General features: G+C 56.8%; 1 protein-coding gene and 1 long non-coding RNA gene across 3 annotated transcripts in view; one reads left to right on the forward strand and one right to left on the reverse strand.

Annotated features, from left to right (window-relative positions):
- LOC125162679 (uncharacterized) overlaps window positions 1–17517 on the forward strand; it is a 40433-nt gene that overhangs the window by 18226 nt on the left and 4690 nt on the right. For both annotated transcript variants that reach the window (XR_007151128.1, XR_007151129.1), the window contains 2 exons: window positions 101–235; window positions 14076–14184. This is a non-coding gene — a long non-coding RNA (uncharacterized LOC125162679). The remainder of the gene's footprint in view (window positions 1–100; window positions 236–14075; window positions 14185–17517) is intronic.
- KCNK3 (potassium two pore domain channel subfamily K member 3) overlaps window positions 5783–17517 on the reverse strand; it is a 37816-nt gene continuing 26081 nt past the window's right edge. The window contains exon 2 of the mRNA XM_047853967.1: window positions 5783–9007. Coding sequence (XP_047709923.1) covers window positions 8079–9007 — 929 coding nt within the window. The 3' untranslated portion in view covers window positions 5783–8078. The remainder of the gene's footprint in view (window positions 9008–17517) is intronic.

Here is a 17517-nt window from a genome sequence, read left to right on the forward strand (position 1 = left end):
ACTCAACCTAGTGTTGCTAAGGGCCACGAAGGGAGGGAAGACAAAGCCATTTCTTCCCCGTGGCCTGCCTGGTTCACACTGTGCAATAATCCTGTTGCAGGAGCCTGGGGGCCACGGGGCTTTCAGCTGCGCCAAGAAGGCGAAAATCCTATCCCCGCAGCACCCCTTTCCGCCTTCGGTGACACGAGTTACTGCTGTCGGCGGTTCCAGGGATCGCTCAACGTCACAGTGACAAGTAAGCGCTCCCTCTCCTCCTTCTGCCATCCTCACTGTGTCCGCGATGTCTTCTCTCCTGGTCACAAGATGCCTGCCACTGTTCCGGGCATTGCACGTAGACCTGGCGAGGTCCGGTCCAAGTAGTGGCGTTTCCTCCACCGCGATTTCTTTTAGGAGGAGAAACGCCTTTCTGCCCCCACAGACTTCCCCCAAAGAGACCCTTAGCCAGACTTGAGCACACTCATAACTGATCCGATCTTTGGAAAGAATGCTGGAGGTCACCGTGATTGATTTAGTCTCTAGAACTGAGGTTGGGAAAGGGTGAGCACCTGAAGAATGTCAGTCCTCTGCCATCGAGGCAGAAGGGTGCAGGGATGATTTTCGATTAGGTGACCGGTAGTACCTGCCACAGTGGCCCACACGACAAACTCCCGGGAAGGTTGGGTGGGCTGCAAGCTCTGTGTGAGCCTATGAGTCAGATGGACTCCTAGGCTGCTTTAATAAGAGAGTAGCATCCAGAGCAAGAGAGAGCGAGCGGTCATTGTGTCTCTGTGCTGGCTGGGCCACACACAGTGTGTCAAGTCCTAGGGGAAGAAGTAAGCGGAAGCTCTTACAGAGAAGGGAGTGGGATGGGTGGGTGTCTAGCACACTGTCGTGGGAAGAAGGGCTGAAAGAATAGGGCATTGAACCGGGAGAACACTGGGAGACACCTTTCCATATGGGGAGCCATCCTGAATCCTAGAGAGATGCCCACAACAGAGGGAATCACTTCATGTGGTTCTGGAGGGCACAGCCAGACCCGGAAGCAGTTCTTATCTCAATAGAAGGAAGACATTTATGGTCACGAGAGCTGCTGCTCAGTGAACAAAAGGGCTGCCTCAGAGGGTGAGGGTCCTGTAAATGGAGGCTCTATGACCTGCTGGGAAGCCACTGAGGCAGTTCTTGCTTTGGTAGGGAAGTTGGGTTAGAGGCCTTCCAGGCATGGAGGTGCAGTGGAAAGGGCCTGAGCTTAGGAGTCAGAGGGTCCTGGATAGGCTTTGCCGCTTACTAGCTGTGTGACTTTGGGTAAATCACTTAACCTCTCTGAGTCTCACCTTTCTCATCTACCAAACTGAGGGCAACAGTACCTGCCTCACAGGGTGGTTGTAAGTTCTATAAAGTCTGTGGCACATAGTAGATACTCAAGGATGAACGGACCCTTAATTCTTTGGGGTCTCCTTTACCTTTGGAGAGAAGCTGGCAAGGACACCCGCTGTACCATACCAAAAGTGTCCTTAGAGCTTTTTTTTCTGCCCTGGATGAGGCAGATGGAGAGGGTTTTTTTTTTTTTAATGTTTATTTATTTTTGAGAGAGACAGAGACAGAATGTGAGTGGGTTAGGGGCAGAGAGAGAGGGAGACACAGAATCCGAAGCAGGCTCCAGGCTCTGAGCCGTCAGCACAGAACCCGACGTGGGGCTCGAACTCACGAGCTGTGAGATCATGACCTGAGCCGAAGTCGGACACTGAACCGACTGAGCCACCCAGGTGCCCCCGGAGAGTTTTTACTATGGAGGTGAGGACAGAGCACAGCAAAGCCCAGGTCAGCCTCCCGGCCCCAGCAGCCCCTGTGGTCTCCCCAGTTGGACCCGTGCACGCTGGAAGGCTAGGGCCTCTCCAACCCCGAGGATAATTCCAAAGCAGGCTCAGGGATGTGGGCTTTCTTCCTGCCACTCTGATCCGGTCGTCAGACCAGAATATTCTGTAACTGGGGATGACCTGGTTACATGCTCCCTCTTTAGGGAACCAGAACTGTGGAAGAGTGTTGTTTTGGGGAGTTGGTCTGGGTCGAAGGCATGACCTTTTCCCCAGAAACCTTCGGCCCTTTCATCTGAAGGGCAGGGGTTGTTGGCTGGATATTCTGCTTCCCTCGGTCCAAAGTCTAGGGCTGTGGGCAGTGTCTGCCCAGGAAGTGGGTAAAGTGTTCATGACCCCTTGTCTCCTTGTGCTAATGGGTTCCACGAACCATGTCCACCTGGGGGCTCCCCGACCCATGGAACAGCAACTGCGTGGGACGCCCTGGGGCTGAGCAGTAGCCCCTGCCCAGCACACCTGCTGCCAAGGAGATGCCCCAGCGGTCAGCTTGGCTCTCAGATACAGAGGTCAATGTGAAACAGTCCCAGCTTTCAGGACCTTGGGTCTTTCTGAGCTTTCGTTCTGACATCTATAAAATGAGGATGTTAATCCTCACCTAAATCGCAGAGTCTTCCAATGATAGATGAAGAACGGAGTGAGAGAGCCTCGTAAATGGAAAATGCCAGAATGTGAATTCTTGGGAGTTCACGGCCAGAGGAGATCACTGAGGTCAGTTCCATCACAGCCCCTGGCCCAAGGGCTTGGCACCACACACACAGTCCTCCCCTGCAGCTGGGAGACGAAGGGGCAGGGGGGTGTCCTGGTGTCTCTCCAGATGTACATGTGGGAAATTTCCAGCATCAGAATGACTCAACCTCAGAGATTAGCGGCTTTCATCTGGGCCCTTACTCTGGGTGCGCGAGGAGGGGAAAGGAAAGTGAGCCCATTTGGATACTAATCCTGGCGACGTCATTATCTTGCTTCACGACCTTGAGCGTCTCACTTCCTCTCTGTGAGCCAAAATCTCATCCTCTGAAAAAGAGGAGCTGGGCCAGGGATCTAGGGGAGTGTGTGGGGGTGTGGGTGTGTTTCTTTGCAATCTCCCTAGGCAGTGCCTAAGGCTGTTGTTCCAGCATCGCTGCTACCCGGGCAAGAGGAGGGGACTGTATCCACTGTCCACTGTTTGTTTGGGGGTCTCTCGGGAAATGGAGTCTTTCAGCCTTCAAACCTGAACCCAGCTCTGAGAGTCAGAGAGCCCCCCCCCCACGTTATGCTTCTCAGTGGAGATGGTGAGGTGTCCCCTGGGTGGGGAGGCGGGCATGGCCAACATGGGTAGTTGGTCTTTCCTCTGGCAGCATGTCTGTCCTACAGAAGTCCTCCCCCAGCCCTGGCTTCCTGAGATAAGTTGTGGAGATGCCGGTGGGCTTGGCGGACGGGGCCATGCTGAGCCTGCAGAAAAGACTAGTCTTTAGTGGGAGGTGGGAGGACCTCAGGGAGGACCCTCAGCTCCACCGGAATCTGCCATTTTTGGAGGGTGACGTTTTTAGGTTCGTGGTATCCCCTCTCACCAAGGTTCTGAATTAGAAACGTGTCCCGAACAGCTCTGTGACTTCTGCCAAACCGTCACCGAAGCCGTGGACCACCCTGGGGAAAGGGCGCCGTGAGAGGGCGAGAGCACACGCTTGTGGACCGTGGGGCCTGGGCCCGGATCCCTGCTCTGCCACTCGTCCACTGCTCGATCTTGGCAAGTGAGCTGCTCCCAAGCCTTGGTTTGAGCGGACACAAGACTGGGAATAACCTAGGTATTTTGCAACGGTCACGGCCTCCCGTTATAGAAGGGCTTATAAGCCAAACTCCTGTTGCGATTTATTGAGGAGGAAGGACCAGCCTCTCTCTTTAGGAGGCAGAGATGTTGCTAGGCCCGCATATCCCAAAACGTGCTCCGTGGAACACAGGGGGTGCGGAGATGTCGTGCAGAGGGTCTGGTGCCACCAACGAGTTTGGGCCGTGCTGCGTTAAGCACAGGTAAACGGCTGTGTTTGCCGCAGGGCTATTCCTAACCTTTACTAAGCCAAGGGGGCTCAGAAAGCTCCATGAGCGAGTGATGTGTGAGCGTTTCCTCAGATCCATTCGCCCACGGAACCCTTTTCCCACAAGGCACACCGTGGGACACGTTTGGGGAAGAGTTGTCATTGCCTGCCTCTTTCTGGGCTCCCAGGAAGATTCTGTCTCTATCTGAATCTTATACTGAGTAACCACATCAGCGGAGCTCTTGGTATATTTATACCCCACATCCACTCTGCGGTGCTGGTTTTCTATTTTTGTTTTGCTGTACATATATTTTTTAGTGCAGGATGCCTCAGATGCGGTGGGAAGTGAGGAGGGTGGGGACGGCGTCCTGTGGAGATAGAGAGCCCACACTAGTTCCCCAGACAATTCTGAGCCCTGAGGAGCTGGGGGCCGGGGCTGGGGTGTAGCTCATCACTACCATCATTCTGATCAGCCCTCGAAAGACGGGGGGTGCCTGCAGCCCCTTGGGGACTCCTTTGCGTTCTGATGATTTTGCCCCGGGCGAGGAAGGAAGGAGAGAAGGTGTCAGCACGTATATGTCCTGCAAGAACTGCTTCAGAAAGTAAGAGCAACCTCGTAGTGCTCACTGCTGACCTCAGAAATGACATCGTTTCTGTTGTTGCATTGAGCTTTGCTAAGAAAGACAGAGACAGGTGGGCCATGGGCAGGAAGCCCTGGGTTTTGAGGAGGTGGTCTTAGGTATGGGTGAGCCAACAGGAACTAAAGTCCAGTTCTGCCGTGGCCACCCTCAGAGCCGTGGGCCAGTGAGGGGCGTGTCCCAGGAGGCTGCCTGCAGCTGTGAGGAACAGCCAGGGGCACTGTCACGTGAAGACTGGCTGTGTCCTGCCTCCTGGGAGAGGGTGCAGGGATCACCACTTCTCTGAACTCTGAGCCCCCAATAAATGGGTCTCTCCCTGTATATTTCAAGCGACCCAAGTGGGTGGAGATGGGGGACTTGGAGAAGATGCCCCTAGCAACCCCCTCCCCCTTTATCTCCCTGGAGCATTTCAACCTGCAGGGAGAAAACCATTAGTGGACAGAGAAATCAATCTAGTGGGTTGTGACCAGCATTTTATAACATGAGCTAGGAGAGGAAGTATTAGAATGCCTTGGCTACGGTCGGGGTTAAGTATTATCTCATGAAAGAGACATAGGTAGGCAGGGAGGAATGCAGATAGAAATGGGGTTGTGGTGGGCAGGTTACTGTAGGTTGTACTCGGTGACGTCTGGAAGCCTCTGGCACCAGCTGGGAGCGTGCATCTGGGGCCCAGTCCCAGGATGAGTTGCCCCTCCACACCCAGAGAGAAATAATACCCTGAAGACGGGGGCTTGTGATGTGTCCCCTTCTGGTAAAGACAGTTTTGTGTCCATCAGACCACTGAGGCCAGGATCCCCACTGGGGAAGGGAATCCCCACTCTGGCAGACAGGGAGGTGTCACCATCGGCCGGGGTGTGTCCGGCTGGACTCTGCAGGCTGTGTGAGGAGGGGGAACGGGACTCGGTGTTCCCGGTTCCGGTTCTGGTCTTGGGTCTGCCACTCGCTGTTGTGTGACTCGGGGCAAGCGGCCTGCCCTCTCTGGGCTTCGGTGTACTCACATACGAGGGGAGCACTGGACCAGGTGACTTCTCTTCTAAAGTCTTATCTTGCTCTCATAGTCATTCCAGGATGACACCGAGACAATCTGGAGACCTTGGAGGAAATTACAAAAGGGACACCAGTGTTGCCCCCAGGCTTCTTCCTAAGACCCCCGACACAAAGGGTTCAGTCAGCTTGAGGTGCATCAGCTGGGTGTGTCTGTAGACCTCGGCGGGGAAACGGCTGTTCCCTGGCACGCCAAGGGTATACGATACAGAGGCGGCTGAGCCTGAGCCTGGTCTCCATGGACAGCATTTATTAGGCGCCATTCTCATTGTGAAGACAGATAGGCAGGAGGGGCTGAAGGGAGGCCGTGGCAGCTGCAGCCTTTGGGGTCCAGGGGCTGCCCGGGGTGGGGGTGTGGGCGCGGGGGCACCCACATGTATTGCATATTCTGTGGCAGTGTGCCCAGGCATAAGGCATTGGGGAAGCAGAAAGGCTGCCTGCAGTGGGGGAGGGGGTGAGGGGGGAAGCCACTCTGGCCTTCTAGTTCCCTGGGAAAGGCCCGCTGGAGGCCGAGCAGCCTGCCATGCTCTGCTCGAGACCATTTGGCCTCCTTCCTCGCCATCTCCCTGCAACTTTGGTTGTGGCTCCCTCGGGACTGACGGGACAGGACCCCTCGAGGGCAGGGTCACACGTGGGACAGAGGCAGCCAGCACTGTCCCCCAGCCCCACACATAAACACAGAGGTCACCCCTGGGTCCTGGGCCCTCTTCTTGGCACCTGGGCGGCGAGCTCCTCCACGCTGAGACAGGACTCACACACAGGCCAGACTTCTTCTCTCTTAGGGGTTCCCAGAGGCTGGGGCGCGGCTGAGGCTGACCACCCTGTGGGACCCCCACTCCAGCATCCCTGAATACCAGGGCTGGCCTTGCTCAGCAGGGTCAGGGAGCCACCATGGCAATGGCATAGGAGGGCAGTTCTGAGTGGGGAGACGCCCCTCACCCACCTCTGATGCTGTCCTGAGACACGGTACCAGCTCCAGCTGTGGAGTCTAGGGCGTCACCTCGGTCTGCTTGCTCTGCACCTGGGTTTCTGGGTTGCAGGTGGGGTAGGTAGTGGGCACACCAGGTCCAAACTCCCTACCTGAGAGGGGCGCTCCTTGCTGCAGCCTTAATTTGTCTCTAGCTACTTGGGACACAGGCACCAACACTGGCTGTGAGCCAGGGATAAGGTCCCAATTGGATATGCCCGACAGTTCTCTAGTTCATTCTGCCCGATTCCCAAACCCCTAGAGCCCTTGGCTCCTGCCCTTTTTTCCATGAGCCTCTCAGCCCTGCTTCCCTGTTTGCCCCCGGCCCTGCTTCCCTGTTTGTAAGCAGGCAGTCCGGACACTGAGGGGGTCCTACTCGGCCTCAGGGGTCCATTCAGAGCCCCTGCCTCCTGGCCAAGTGGAGTCGAGGCTAAGTCCCAGTGCTGGCTCACGCAGTGCCTGGGTGCACCCGGCAGGAGCTCTGCTTTCAACAGTGGGCAGGCTGGTCAGGAGGAAAGGGCACCAAAACTCAGAAGCAGCAGCCTGGGTTCTTGTTCCCCTGTGCCTTTCGCTGTCTGTGCCACCTTGGGCAAGTCACTTCACCTGTCTGGGCCTCAGTGTCCCCTGTAAAGTGAGGATGAGAACTCCTGCCTTGCTGACCTAACCGGGTACTGTGAGAATCAGATGAATGCGTAGTCAGGGCAGGGTTTCAGAGGCTGAAACTCATTCCACAGATGTAAGAGTTGGTCATTGTCAGCAGCGGCTGGGGACGGCAGGTACGAAGTTTTCTGTTTGATTCTAAGGGCAGTGTCGGAGGCTGGAGGCCAGTTAACTCTCACCTCCCCGTGGGCTGCCCTGCAGACCAGAGGGCCACAATCTCCCCCTCCCTCCTCTGTCCCTCCTGCAGCCTGCCTGTCCTTGCTTCAGTCTGCCTGCCTTCTGGGGACTAGCTTTAGGGACTGCTGGGTTTCCACTTTCTTCATAACTGCAAAGCCATGCAAAACAACACAAAAGGTAGTGGGAGGCTGGGAGACACAGCTGGGGATGAGGAAGGGGAGTGGGGCTGAGTGGGGGTGACCTGAACAAAGACACCCTGGCTTTTGGAGCCTGGGGAAGGTGGGAGACCTGGCAGGACAGAGGTATAAATAGAGATGCAAACGTACACAGAACACGAAGTTTCCTCCGGATGGAGGAGGGGGGGGTGGGGGGTGGTCTGGGTACCAGCAGGGCCTCTGAGAACGGAGGGAGCTCCTTAGATTTCCAGAGGGATGGGAGGCTCCCAGCTTCTGCCTTCCCTCCCCCACCCCCCACCCCCCACATTTCACATTTCTCGGAATTTGCAGGGCGCGGATGTCCTGAAACATCCTCAGAGCCCGGGCTCCTGCCGGCTGGTGCGAGCAGGCACAGTCGGGAGATGGGGGGTGGGGGGGGGGCGCGGCTGGAGGAGGGTGGTGAGGGGTGTGGGGAGGGTCCCATGGGGCCTCCGCACCCACCCCGGCTGCTCCTCCCGGCAGGAGCCCCTCCCTCCCCCGGCCCCGCAACCCCAGGCGCTCCGGGCCCCGCAGGGCGTTCACACGGAGCTCCTGCGCTTCATGAGGCCGCGGAAGGTGGACAGGCTGTGCAGGCCCGTGGACACCGAGCTGATGGCGGAGCGCTGCGCCCCGCTGCACAGGCAGCGGTGCGAGGGCGTGTCGCTGTAGCGGCCGCCCCCTCCCGGCGACGAGTGGCTCTGCTCGACGCACGTGTCGGACGTGGAGAGGTCCCGCGGGATGATCATGGGGATGGAGTACTGCAGCTTCTCGCGGCTCTTGTACCAGAGGCACGAGCACATGGACTGGAAGTGCAGCACCTCGGCGTAGACGTTGCGGAAGCCGCCGCCGCCCGCCGCCGCCGTGGACGAGGCGGTGTCCGTGGTGTGCGCGCTGCCGCCCGCGCCCCCGCCGCCCCCGCCGCCGCCGCCGCCGCCCCCGCCCGCCTGCCCGTTGCGCGTGAGCAGCGCGCGGTGCTCGGCGTCGCGCTTCTCGTCCTCGGCGTTCATGGTCATGAAGCGCAGCACCACGAGGTTGAGGAAGGCGCCGATGACCGTGAGGCCCGTGAGGATGTACACGAAGCTGAAGGCCACGTACTGCGGCTGCGTCTGCAGCGCCTGGTCCTTCTGCAGCGCCACGTAGTCGCCGAAGCCGATGGTGGTGAGCGTGATGAAGCAGTAGTAGTAAGCCTGGAAGAAGGTCCAGTGCTCGTAGTAGGAGAAGGCGGCGGCGCCGATGCACAGCGTGCTGATGCACGAGAAGAAGCCGATGAGCACCATGTTGGCCATGGACACGTCGGCGCGCCGCATGCCCAGCCCCCTCTTGGCGCGGTGCAGCAGGTACTTCACGAAGGTGTTGATGCGCTCGCCCAGGCTCTGGAACATGACGAGCGTGAGCGGGATGCCCAGCAGCGCGTAGAACATGCAGAACACCTTGCCGCCATCCGTGCTGGGTGCCGCGTGGCCATAGCCTGGGGGAAAGCCAGGGAAGAGGAGAGAAGGCACGCGCTGTGGGGCTGGACTTCCGGAAACCCTGACCCCTTTCCCCGAGATCTCTGCCCTCCACCTCCCCAACCTTGCCGATTCGGGCCTCTCCTTCCAATCGGAGAGAAGACAGCGCACGATTATGGGCACATCCTTGACCCCCGGACGCCATGCTAGTTCCTTGCTGATGCCCCTGGTTGACACCATAGAGTAGGGAGGAAGGAGGAAACCGGGAGGATTAAGCGCCTTTTCTGAGGTCACATCGTTTGGAAGTAGAGCAACCTTGCGTTTGAACCAGAGTCTGTTTGACTTCAAAGACCTAACCGTTTTCTAAACCTAAAGAAGGAGCTGATTCATAGTGCTGTGGGAACTTCGTCCAGAGGCAGCAGGGATAGTGTGAAGGGTACTGGTAGGTCATTTGGGAGACCTGGTTTCTAGTTCAGTGTCTGTCGGCTTTGGACCTGTTCCTTGTCCTCTCTGGGCCTCAGTTTCCTTGCCTGTAAGGGGTGGAGCTTGGCTAGCCTGTGATTCAGCGTGGAGGGAGGGACGCTGAGGCATGGTGGCTCCTTGATAACTTCCTTGCTGCCAGCCGAAGCTTTAGTTGGCAACTGGGGCCATCCAATGTCCCCGAGGCAGCTGGCCTACCAGTGTCAGGGAGAAAGGAGACGGTGCCTGTCTGCCAGCTGGCTGCATGGTGCTCCAGGGTCTCCATTAGCCCCCAGTCTGGTGCCCCGGGGTCATCCTCTGTGCCCAAAGTAGGGTCTGTCCTCATGGGGGCGGGGGAGTGGCATTGCCCTTGTTGAAGCAGGGCCCCTGCCTGTCCTTCCGTTGTTACTATCACCAGCCAGACAACCCCAACCCCCATCTCCTCCACGCAATGCCCGGCCCTCACAGAGCCAGGCGCCGGGAGCCGGGAAGAGGCAAAGCTTCCCTCTGAGCCAACCATCAAGTGGCCTTAAGTCAGGAGTTGTGTCTGGAGACCTGGAGGGGAAAGGACCCTGGATGGGAACTCAGAAGCCCTAGGCACAAGTTCTGGCCCTGTCACTTGTGGCTGTGTGACCTTAGGCAAATTACACCCCCTCTCTGAGCTTGTTTTCGTCGTTCGTAAAATGAGGTCTGCCGGTCCTGGCCCTGCTCGTTTTCACTGGGCTGTTACGATATTTATTACTTTTAGTAATAGGATTATTATAATAAAATATTGCTGGCTGGCAGGATTTCCAGTTGTTCCTCCTTTCTAAGCCTTATCAAAACGTAACCCGATGCTGCTTCCTAACCGACTGAGCCATCCAGGTGCCCCAACCCAGTGCTGCTTCTTCCGTGCAGCTGCCCTGGGTTCCGCACTGGAAGTGACCGTCTGTGTTTTGCGTGACACTGAGAATGTTCAGCTTTGAACTCCAGGGCCACTATTACCACCACCCCTGCCCTATCCCCCAGCGCCCCATACGTACAGCTAAACGCTGGCTTGGGGTGGCAGGGTGGGCCCTGGCTGGGGGCCTGTCATGTTTCTCTCAAGCTTCCCCCTCCACATTGCCTGCCATGCCCAGGAAGTATGCTCAGAATATGTGCATGGCCAGGTAGGATACCATGTGCTTTGGTGTCTGATAAGAATTCAGATCTTCATACTCCTCCAAGGACTGCCTTTTTTTTTTTTTAAACCTCTGTGGGCCTTGGTTTCCACATGTGTAAAATGGGGCTGATAAGTAGAACCTGCCTCCCAGGGCTTTTCGGGAGAAATAAATGAGATAATGTGTATAATGCACTTAACCTAGAGTCTGGTACGTATCAAATGTTCAATAATGGCTCGCTATGATTACTAATGAGCGAGGTGCCAGATTTCCCTCACATTTCCAGGCCGGGGGGCAGCTCAGTTCCAGTAAAGCTGGCATCTCTGTTAGCCCAAGGCCATTTGAATCTTAAAGCTCAGGGAGATCTGGGGACAGCGGCTTGGAGTGTGTGGGGCTGTGGGCTGCCCTTAGAATGGGCTCCCCTTCCCCCCCTTCCCCCCCCCCCCCCCCCCCCCAACCAGGACACCTAGCTGGTTGACTGTGTCACTCTGTGCCAGGGGCCTGGATAGCTGAGCTGTTGAGCTGCCATGCCCGGCCTGTCTGCGTCCCAGCAGGGTGAGAACAGATTGTGCCCGCCAGCTCGGCCACGGCAGCCAGACCACAACTCACCTCGACAGCTGGGCAGGCCCTGAGCCAGAACTGCTTCTTATCCTGTCCTTCCCTGTCCCCCAGGCCAGCGCCGCACTGGGCGTGGGGGAGGGCATGGCACCGCGGGTGGGGCTGGACAGGGGTTAGGTAGCGTGGGCCCGGCCCCAGCCTGACAGGCGCGCTGGCTGTGTGACCTTGGGCACAGGCATTCCCCTCTCTGGACCTCTTTTGCCCTGTCTGCACTCTAAGGGTTTGAGCTACAGCTATTAATACCCAGCTTGGTTGCCCGACGCACCATGTAAGCTAGACACGTAAGTACTTCAGAACCTGTGGGGTTCGTGAAGGAGCAGGGGGGACGGGACCTCACGGGGAAAAGGCCACCTGAGAGCGTGGTCCGGGGTGGGGGGGGCAACCTGTGTGGGCTCAGCGAGAAGGACCCCCTCTCACTGCCACTGCCACCTCTCCCTGTGCTCGCTCAGAGGCTCTGACTTCAGGAAAACCCAGTGTCCACCGTAGCTGCGCGCAAAGTCCCCTAGCTGCAGAGAGGCCCTCCCTGGTCTCAGTACAGCCCACGTGCCAGCAGACATGTGGCCGGCCACCTTCTTCCCCTGGGCCTGTCCGCACAGGGCATCCGCCCTGCCCCTGCCGACTCAGATCTATCTTGAGTGTGCTCGTGCTTCCCCAGCTCCCGGCCGGAAGTGACAACTCCATTCCCTGCCTTCCCCCTGTTGGTGCTACGCGGTGGCACAGCCAGGCTTACCCAAAGGCTCTTCTCCAGCCAGAGCCTCATGCCCCACTCGACCCACTGTCCTGTCCAGGGTGTCCCCAGCCTGGATGTACCTCACCCTTGGGGTCAGACACCCCCCCGGGGCTCGTCGTCCCTCCCTGCCACAGGCTGAGGCTTGAGGTCTTATCCTCCAGACACATTTTGAACCTTAATCCTGAAAAACTTCCACAAGGCCATTCTTCTGACGATCTCTGTTTTATAGCTGAAAAGGGCTGGAGAGGCCTTGTGAGTTGGCCAAGGCCTCGAGGACTTTCTGACTCATCGCTCATTCCGATGCCTCAGAGCCGATTCATCACCCAGGAAGGGTGACCGGGATGGGAAACTGAGGCCCCGAGAGGGGAGCGTTCCACTAGGGGTTGCATCCTCCGGCACTGCTCTGAGACGGACGTGGCCCAGTGGCAATAGGAGTGTGACGCCGGGGGAGCCAGATGCTTCTCCAAGTACCTGGCCCAGGGTCAGCACGGCCCCGTCCCTTCATCTGTTTTCCTGTCATTGGGTGAAAGGGCAAGGGAGCTGTGAGGACCTGCTGACGTGGGTGCCCAGCTGGAAGCGGTGCCAGCTGGGGTGGAGCCACTCCCGGGGGGCCCTGGAACTTCTGGGAAGTAATTGGGAGTTTGGCAAGGCCTGTCTGCCTGCCAGCAGGCCCGCTGCTTGCCTGGTCCTTGCCCACATCAGGCATGGGTTTTGAGAGAGGGGGCAAAAGATAATCCCAGTCTCCTCCCTGCTGTCCAGCTCTGTGACTCACTGGGCAAGGGGCTCCGTCTGTCCTTGTGTGTCACTGACACACACAGAAGCTGCACCCCGTGCCTGATCCCCTGAGGACCCTCCCTCGCAGGACCTGGTGGACTGACCAGCCAGAACTCATCCCCCGATCATGAGACTCTAGCCGCTGCCTGTCAGAGCACTGACCGGGGCTATCACTGCCCTCTCCTCTCCCAGCCACCTCCTCCTGAATCCACTAGACTTCTAGGTTCTCAGAGCCAGAAAATCCCTCAGTGATCATATGACCCAGTCCTTATGATGTAGAGATGAGGAAATAGAGGCCCAGAGAAGGAGAGTGATCTGTTCCAGGGCACACAGCCAGCGAATGGCAGAGCCAGGACTATAACCCAGGATACTCGGTTCCCAACGCAGTGCTCTGTCCTCTGCCCGCTGGCTCCGTGTGACCAAGGTTGACTTGTTCATTCAACAAGGGCTCAGCAGCCCCTGCTTGGGAGCAACTAGGCTAAGAGATGGCCCTGAAACCTGGCTGGAGGCATAGAATCCACCTGAGGAAGCCAGGTGGCTGGACATAAAATTAACTATGTGGTTAGACATAAATATTAATTTTGGTTATCTGGGGCAGCAGGAAAAATGAGAGGTGGGACAGGAAGCCCTAGGCCTCAGTTTCTTTGTTTTCCTCCTGGTATCACCAAGGGCCTCAGAAACTGGCCAAAGCTGTCTCCCAGGGAGATGCAGGGGGTTAGGGCCTCTCCCTATAGCCTATTTCCTTCCAGTTAAAGCACAGATAGCCAGTCTGAATCCTTCGTGGTGGCCTTGGCCAGACCGGGCTCAGCTGCTGTTCCCCACCGATACCGTGTGCCCGTCAGTCTGAGTGCTTGACCTCCTACCCCTGGCCTAGCTGGCTACAAAGCCAGAACTCTGGCCACAGCCTTGGATGGAGGAAAAAAGCATGGGGCTAAGGAGGTGGGAGATCCAGGGGTCTGACCTGGCCCTGGCCAGAACTAGTTTTGTGTCTCGAGTTAGTCCTTTCCCCTCCCTGGTCCTCGACTTTCCTCCTTTGTGACGTGCAGGATAGGGCAAGATAAAAGGTGTCCGTCAACTCCCCCCCTCCCCCTTTTATTATTTTTTGTATTAACCCACCCATTTGTAGATTCTAAATTTTGAAAGCCTTTATTTATGAAGCGCCACGTGTCAATCAGTCTCCTACAGAGACCGGGCACTGAATAGATCATTATGAAAGGAATAATTAATTCTTTCCCCACCAAAATTAATTAAGAACCCACCTGCCAATCAGAACTTCTGAATTAGCAGGGGCTAACTGATTCTAGAGACTGAATTAACTTATTGTTATGCTTTTGAAATACTAAAAACAGATATTTCTACTCTCTGCAGGGGATCTCGGCAGCTTAGTGGCATAGATGACGTCAGAGTGCCTGGAGCCAGACATATTTCAACTTGGGCCAAGTAACGGAAACTTCTAAGTGCCTCAGTCTCCGCATCTGTAAGATGGGAATAATGATTATACTTACCTCATAGAGTTGCTGTGGGGGATTTTGAGGCCTTGGCAGGCTTTGGATGCTTAGGGTATTGGGATCGATGAATATTAATTATGAGTACGAATATTTTGGGAAACATCAAGATTAGATGGTCTTTAAAGTTCCTTTTAGCACCAGCAGCCCATGATTAGTGTTTCCCAAAAGTTAATTTCCTGGAACAGCAGTTCCATGGACTGTTCATAACTGTTGGATGAGGAGAGGGTTGCTTGGTTCAATTGGACTGGAGGAATGCTGAATTTCACAGGGTTTGTTGTCACTGGATTTAAGTGTAGGCTTTATCAGAGCCGTACATGTGCAAGGTCGGTCAAAGTTGGGGGAATGGACTAAATTTTTCCACTTATTTGGCCTTCGAGGGCTTTCCTCACCGTGCGTGTTGCTGGAAGTTTGGAAAATGCTCCGCTATAGCGTCTAGAACTTTAAGGTCTTCCTTCTAGGTCTCTGACTTTGAGATTCTCGGATGTCCGGTCCCTTCTGTAGATGAGAAACACACAGCCCTTGGCAATGCCTGGCTGCATCCCGTTTCCTGGTTCCCCGTAGCCCTAGTTATCTAATGTAAATAAGGGCACCAGTGAGGCTAATGTTTGCCCTGAGGGAAGATGGATCTGACCTGTGGCCTCAGGTGCTCAAAGGCGGTGAACTATGGGCTAAGCTGGGCTGGTGCAGAGCTGGACATGGGGAGGGGGCCTGACCTTGGAGCTGCTGCCTGGGCCTGGCGGGCAGCCAGAGGGAAGTGGGGGCTCGAGGGAAACACCGGCAGCCAGCGGACTAGCTGCAGGACAGGGGTGCCCCCCGAGGGAGGCCGGGCTCTCTTGCGGGGTCCGCAGGGGGGCAGTCAGGCCTGAACCTGTGGGTCCCCTCAGAAAGGCCCACTGAACACCCTGCCTCCCCAGGGGCCTGAGGCGCAGACAGGGAGCCGCCCCCTTGGTCTAGAGATGCTGTGGAGCCAGGAAGTGGGATAGGAGGCTCCGCAGGAGTCTAATTGGTGTGTTAAAGGAAATGAGGCAGAAGGAAGCTGGCAGGAGTGCCCAGGCTCTGGGGAGGAGGGAGGAGGCTGCCTGGTGGAGACAGGGAAGAGAATGCCCGCCTTCTCCTCTAGCCTTAGGGTCCAGCTCAGACAACGCCTTTTCCAGAACTTTCCTGGATCCCTCACTGGAGCTGGAGGTTCCGCTCCCCTTGCCTGGCTGCAGTGCTCACCTTTCTGCCCTCAGCTCTGCAGGGCTCTGAGCTCCCAGGGGGCCAGCAAGTCCCCTCAGTGTCCGCTGCAAGGCCTGGTAGGAGCTGCTGCTCAGAAAATGCTGTTCAGGGGCGTCTGGGTGGCTCGGTCAGTTAAGCGTCCGACTTCTGATTTCGGCTCAGGTCATGATCTCAGGGTTTCATGGGTTTGCCCCCTTATTCGGCTCTGAACGGGCAGCGCAGAGCCTGCTTGGGATTCTCTCTCTCCCTCTCTCTGCTCCTTCCCCACTCATGCTGTCTCTCTCAAGATAAATAAATAAAACTTAAAAAAAAAAAAGAAAAGAAAATGCTGTTCAACCCAGGAAGCTGCTAAGTCTGGGGTGCAGATGAGAGGAACCTCCCCTCAGGGGGGAGGGGAGGTGGCCTTGGCAGGAAGGCCTTTAGTGACTCATACCTCTGTCCTTCCAGTGGCCCCGGGCCCCTGCAAAATGAGATCAGCTTCAGGGGCCCAGGAGGAATCCCCCCTACCCTGGGCCTGGCCAGGCCCTGACTGAGGCCTGGGAAACCACCGGGGCCTCATGGACCTGGGTTGGGGGGAGGGACCAGTGTGCAGAGCTGGGTCTGGAGTTTGTCCCCTCCAGGCTAGAGCTCTCAGGAAGGACAGCTGTGAAGCACAGCACCCTCCCTCCCTCCCTCCTGCCCCTTTCCAAGGCCTCTTTCCCATCTCCCCAGCCCCTCTTTCGGCTCTTCTCCCCATTCTGCACTGGCAGGTGCTCTTTTTACTCCTGCTTTCCCACCAGACTTTCCACCTGTAGAACCACTGCTCTCTCCTCTCTCTCTTTTAGCTGTACCCCATCCACAGGTGCCCCATTGCTGTGATTCAGGGTCCTCTGGTATAGGACAGCCCCTGCCACTCCCAGCCCCCACCCTCCCCAGGCCCACGTGGGATTAGGGGGAGCTGGGGGGGGAGGGTGCTGGTGTCATGGAAAATCCCTGCGGCAGCCAAGGTCAGTGTTTGCAGACACAGCCTGGCCTGGAGCCAGGCCTGCCTACCCGGCCAGCTCCCTCCGGCCTATCCCAGAGGCTGGCTTTGCACAGGGGCCCTCAGAGGCACCCCGGGGCTGCTCTGGGTACCTGGGGCTGCAGCGGGAATCAGTCCGGGAGGGTGAGAGACTATGTAGTTCAACATACTCATTTTATAGATGAGTAGACTGAGGCCCAGAGAGGGACGGAGACTGGCCCTAAGACCTAGTGAGTCCCTCACAGAGCGAGGACTGGAATCCAGGGCCCCCTGTCCCAGTCAGTCCTCGCTGCAGAGGGGAACATCCCAAACTCTGTTCTGGTAGGCCAAGGAATAGGGAAGGCTGTTGTAAAACTCCATTAAATCAGGATCTAGCTTGAGGTTGGGCTAGACTTGAGGTTGGTGATGGGGCCAGAGTAAGTAGACTCTGATGATGAAACCATGGTCCTTGACCTCAAAACACATTTTATCTGAAGTGAATCAGATGAAACATCTCAGTGGAAGCCCTTCAATGTACCTTACAAAGAAGAGGCTATTATTACACACATTATTAAAATGCGTGGCAACGGTGGGAATTATCTTAGGAAGAACTTAAGACAGGGGCCGAGGGAAGGCTAGAGGTTGGAGAACTTTAGTTAGCGTATCAGGAGGGGCTTCGTGGAGGAGGTGGTCTTTGCCCTGAGCTCTGAAGGATGGATGGGAAATGCAGGGTTCTTAAAATTTTTTTTTTTCAACGTTTATTTATTTTTGGGACAGAGAGAGACAGAGCATGAACGGGGGAGGGGCAGAGAGAGGGAGACACAGAATCGGAAACAGGCTCCAGGCTCTGAGCCATCAGCCCAGAGCCCGACGCGGGGCTCGAACTCACGGACCGCGAGATCGTGACCTGGCTGAAGTCGGACGCTTAACCGACTGCGCCACCCAGGCGCCCCGGGAAATGCAGGGTTCTGACCGAGGGGAGCTGCTGAAGCGAAGACACAATGCAAAGAGACACAGGGCACATAGGAGGCAGAGAAAATATACCTGTCCGAGGCTAGTGGGTATTCTCACAAAGGGAGAGGGGAGGGGGACCAACAGACTTTCA

The sequence above is a fragment of the Prionailurus viverrinus genome, chromosome A3 (assembly GCF_022837055.1).
Source record: "Prionailurus viverrinus isolate Anna chromosome A3, UM_Priviv_1.0, whole genome shotgun sequence".
Classification (NCBI taxonomy): domain Eukaryota; kingdom Metazoa; phylum Chordata; class Mammalia; order Carnivora; family Felidae; genus Prionailurus; species Prionailurus viverrinus.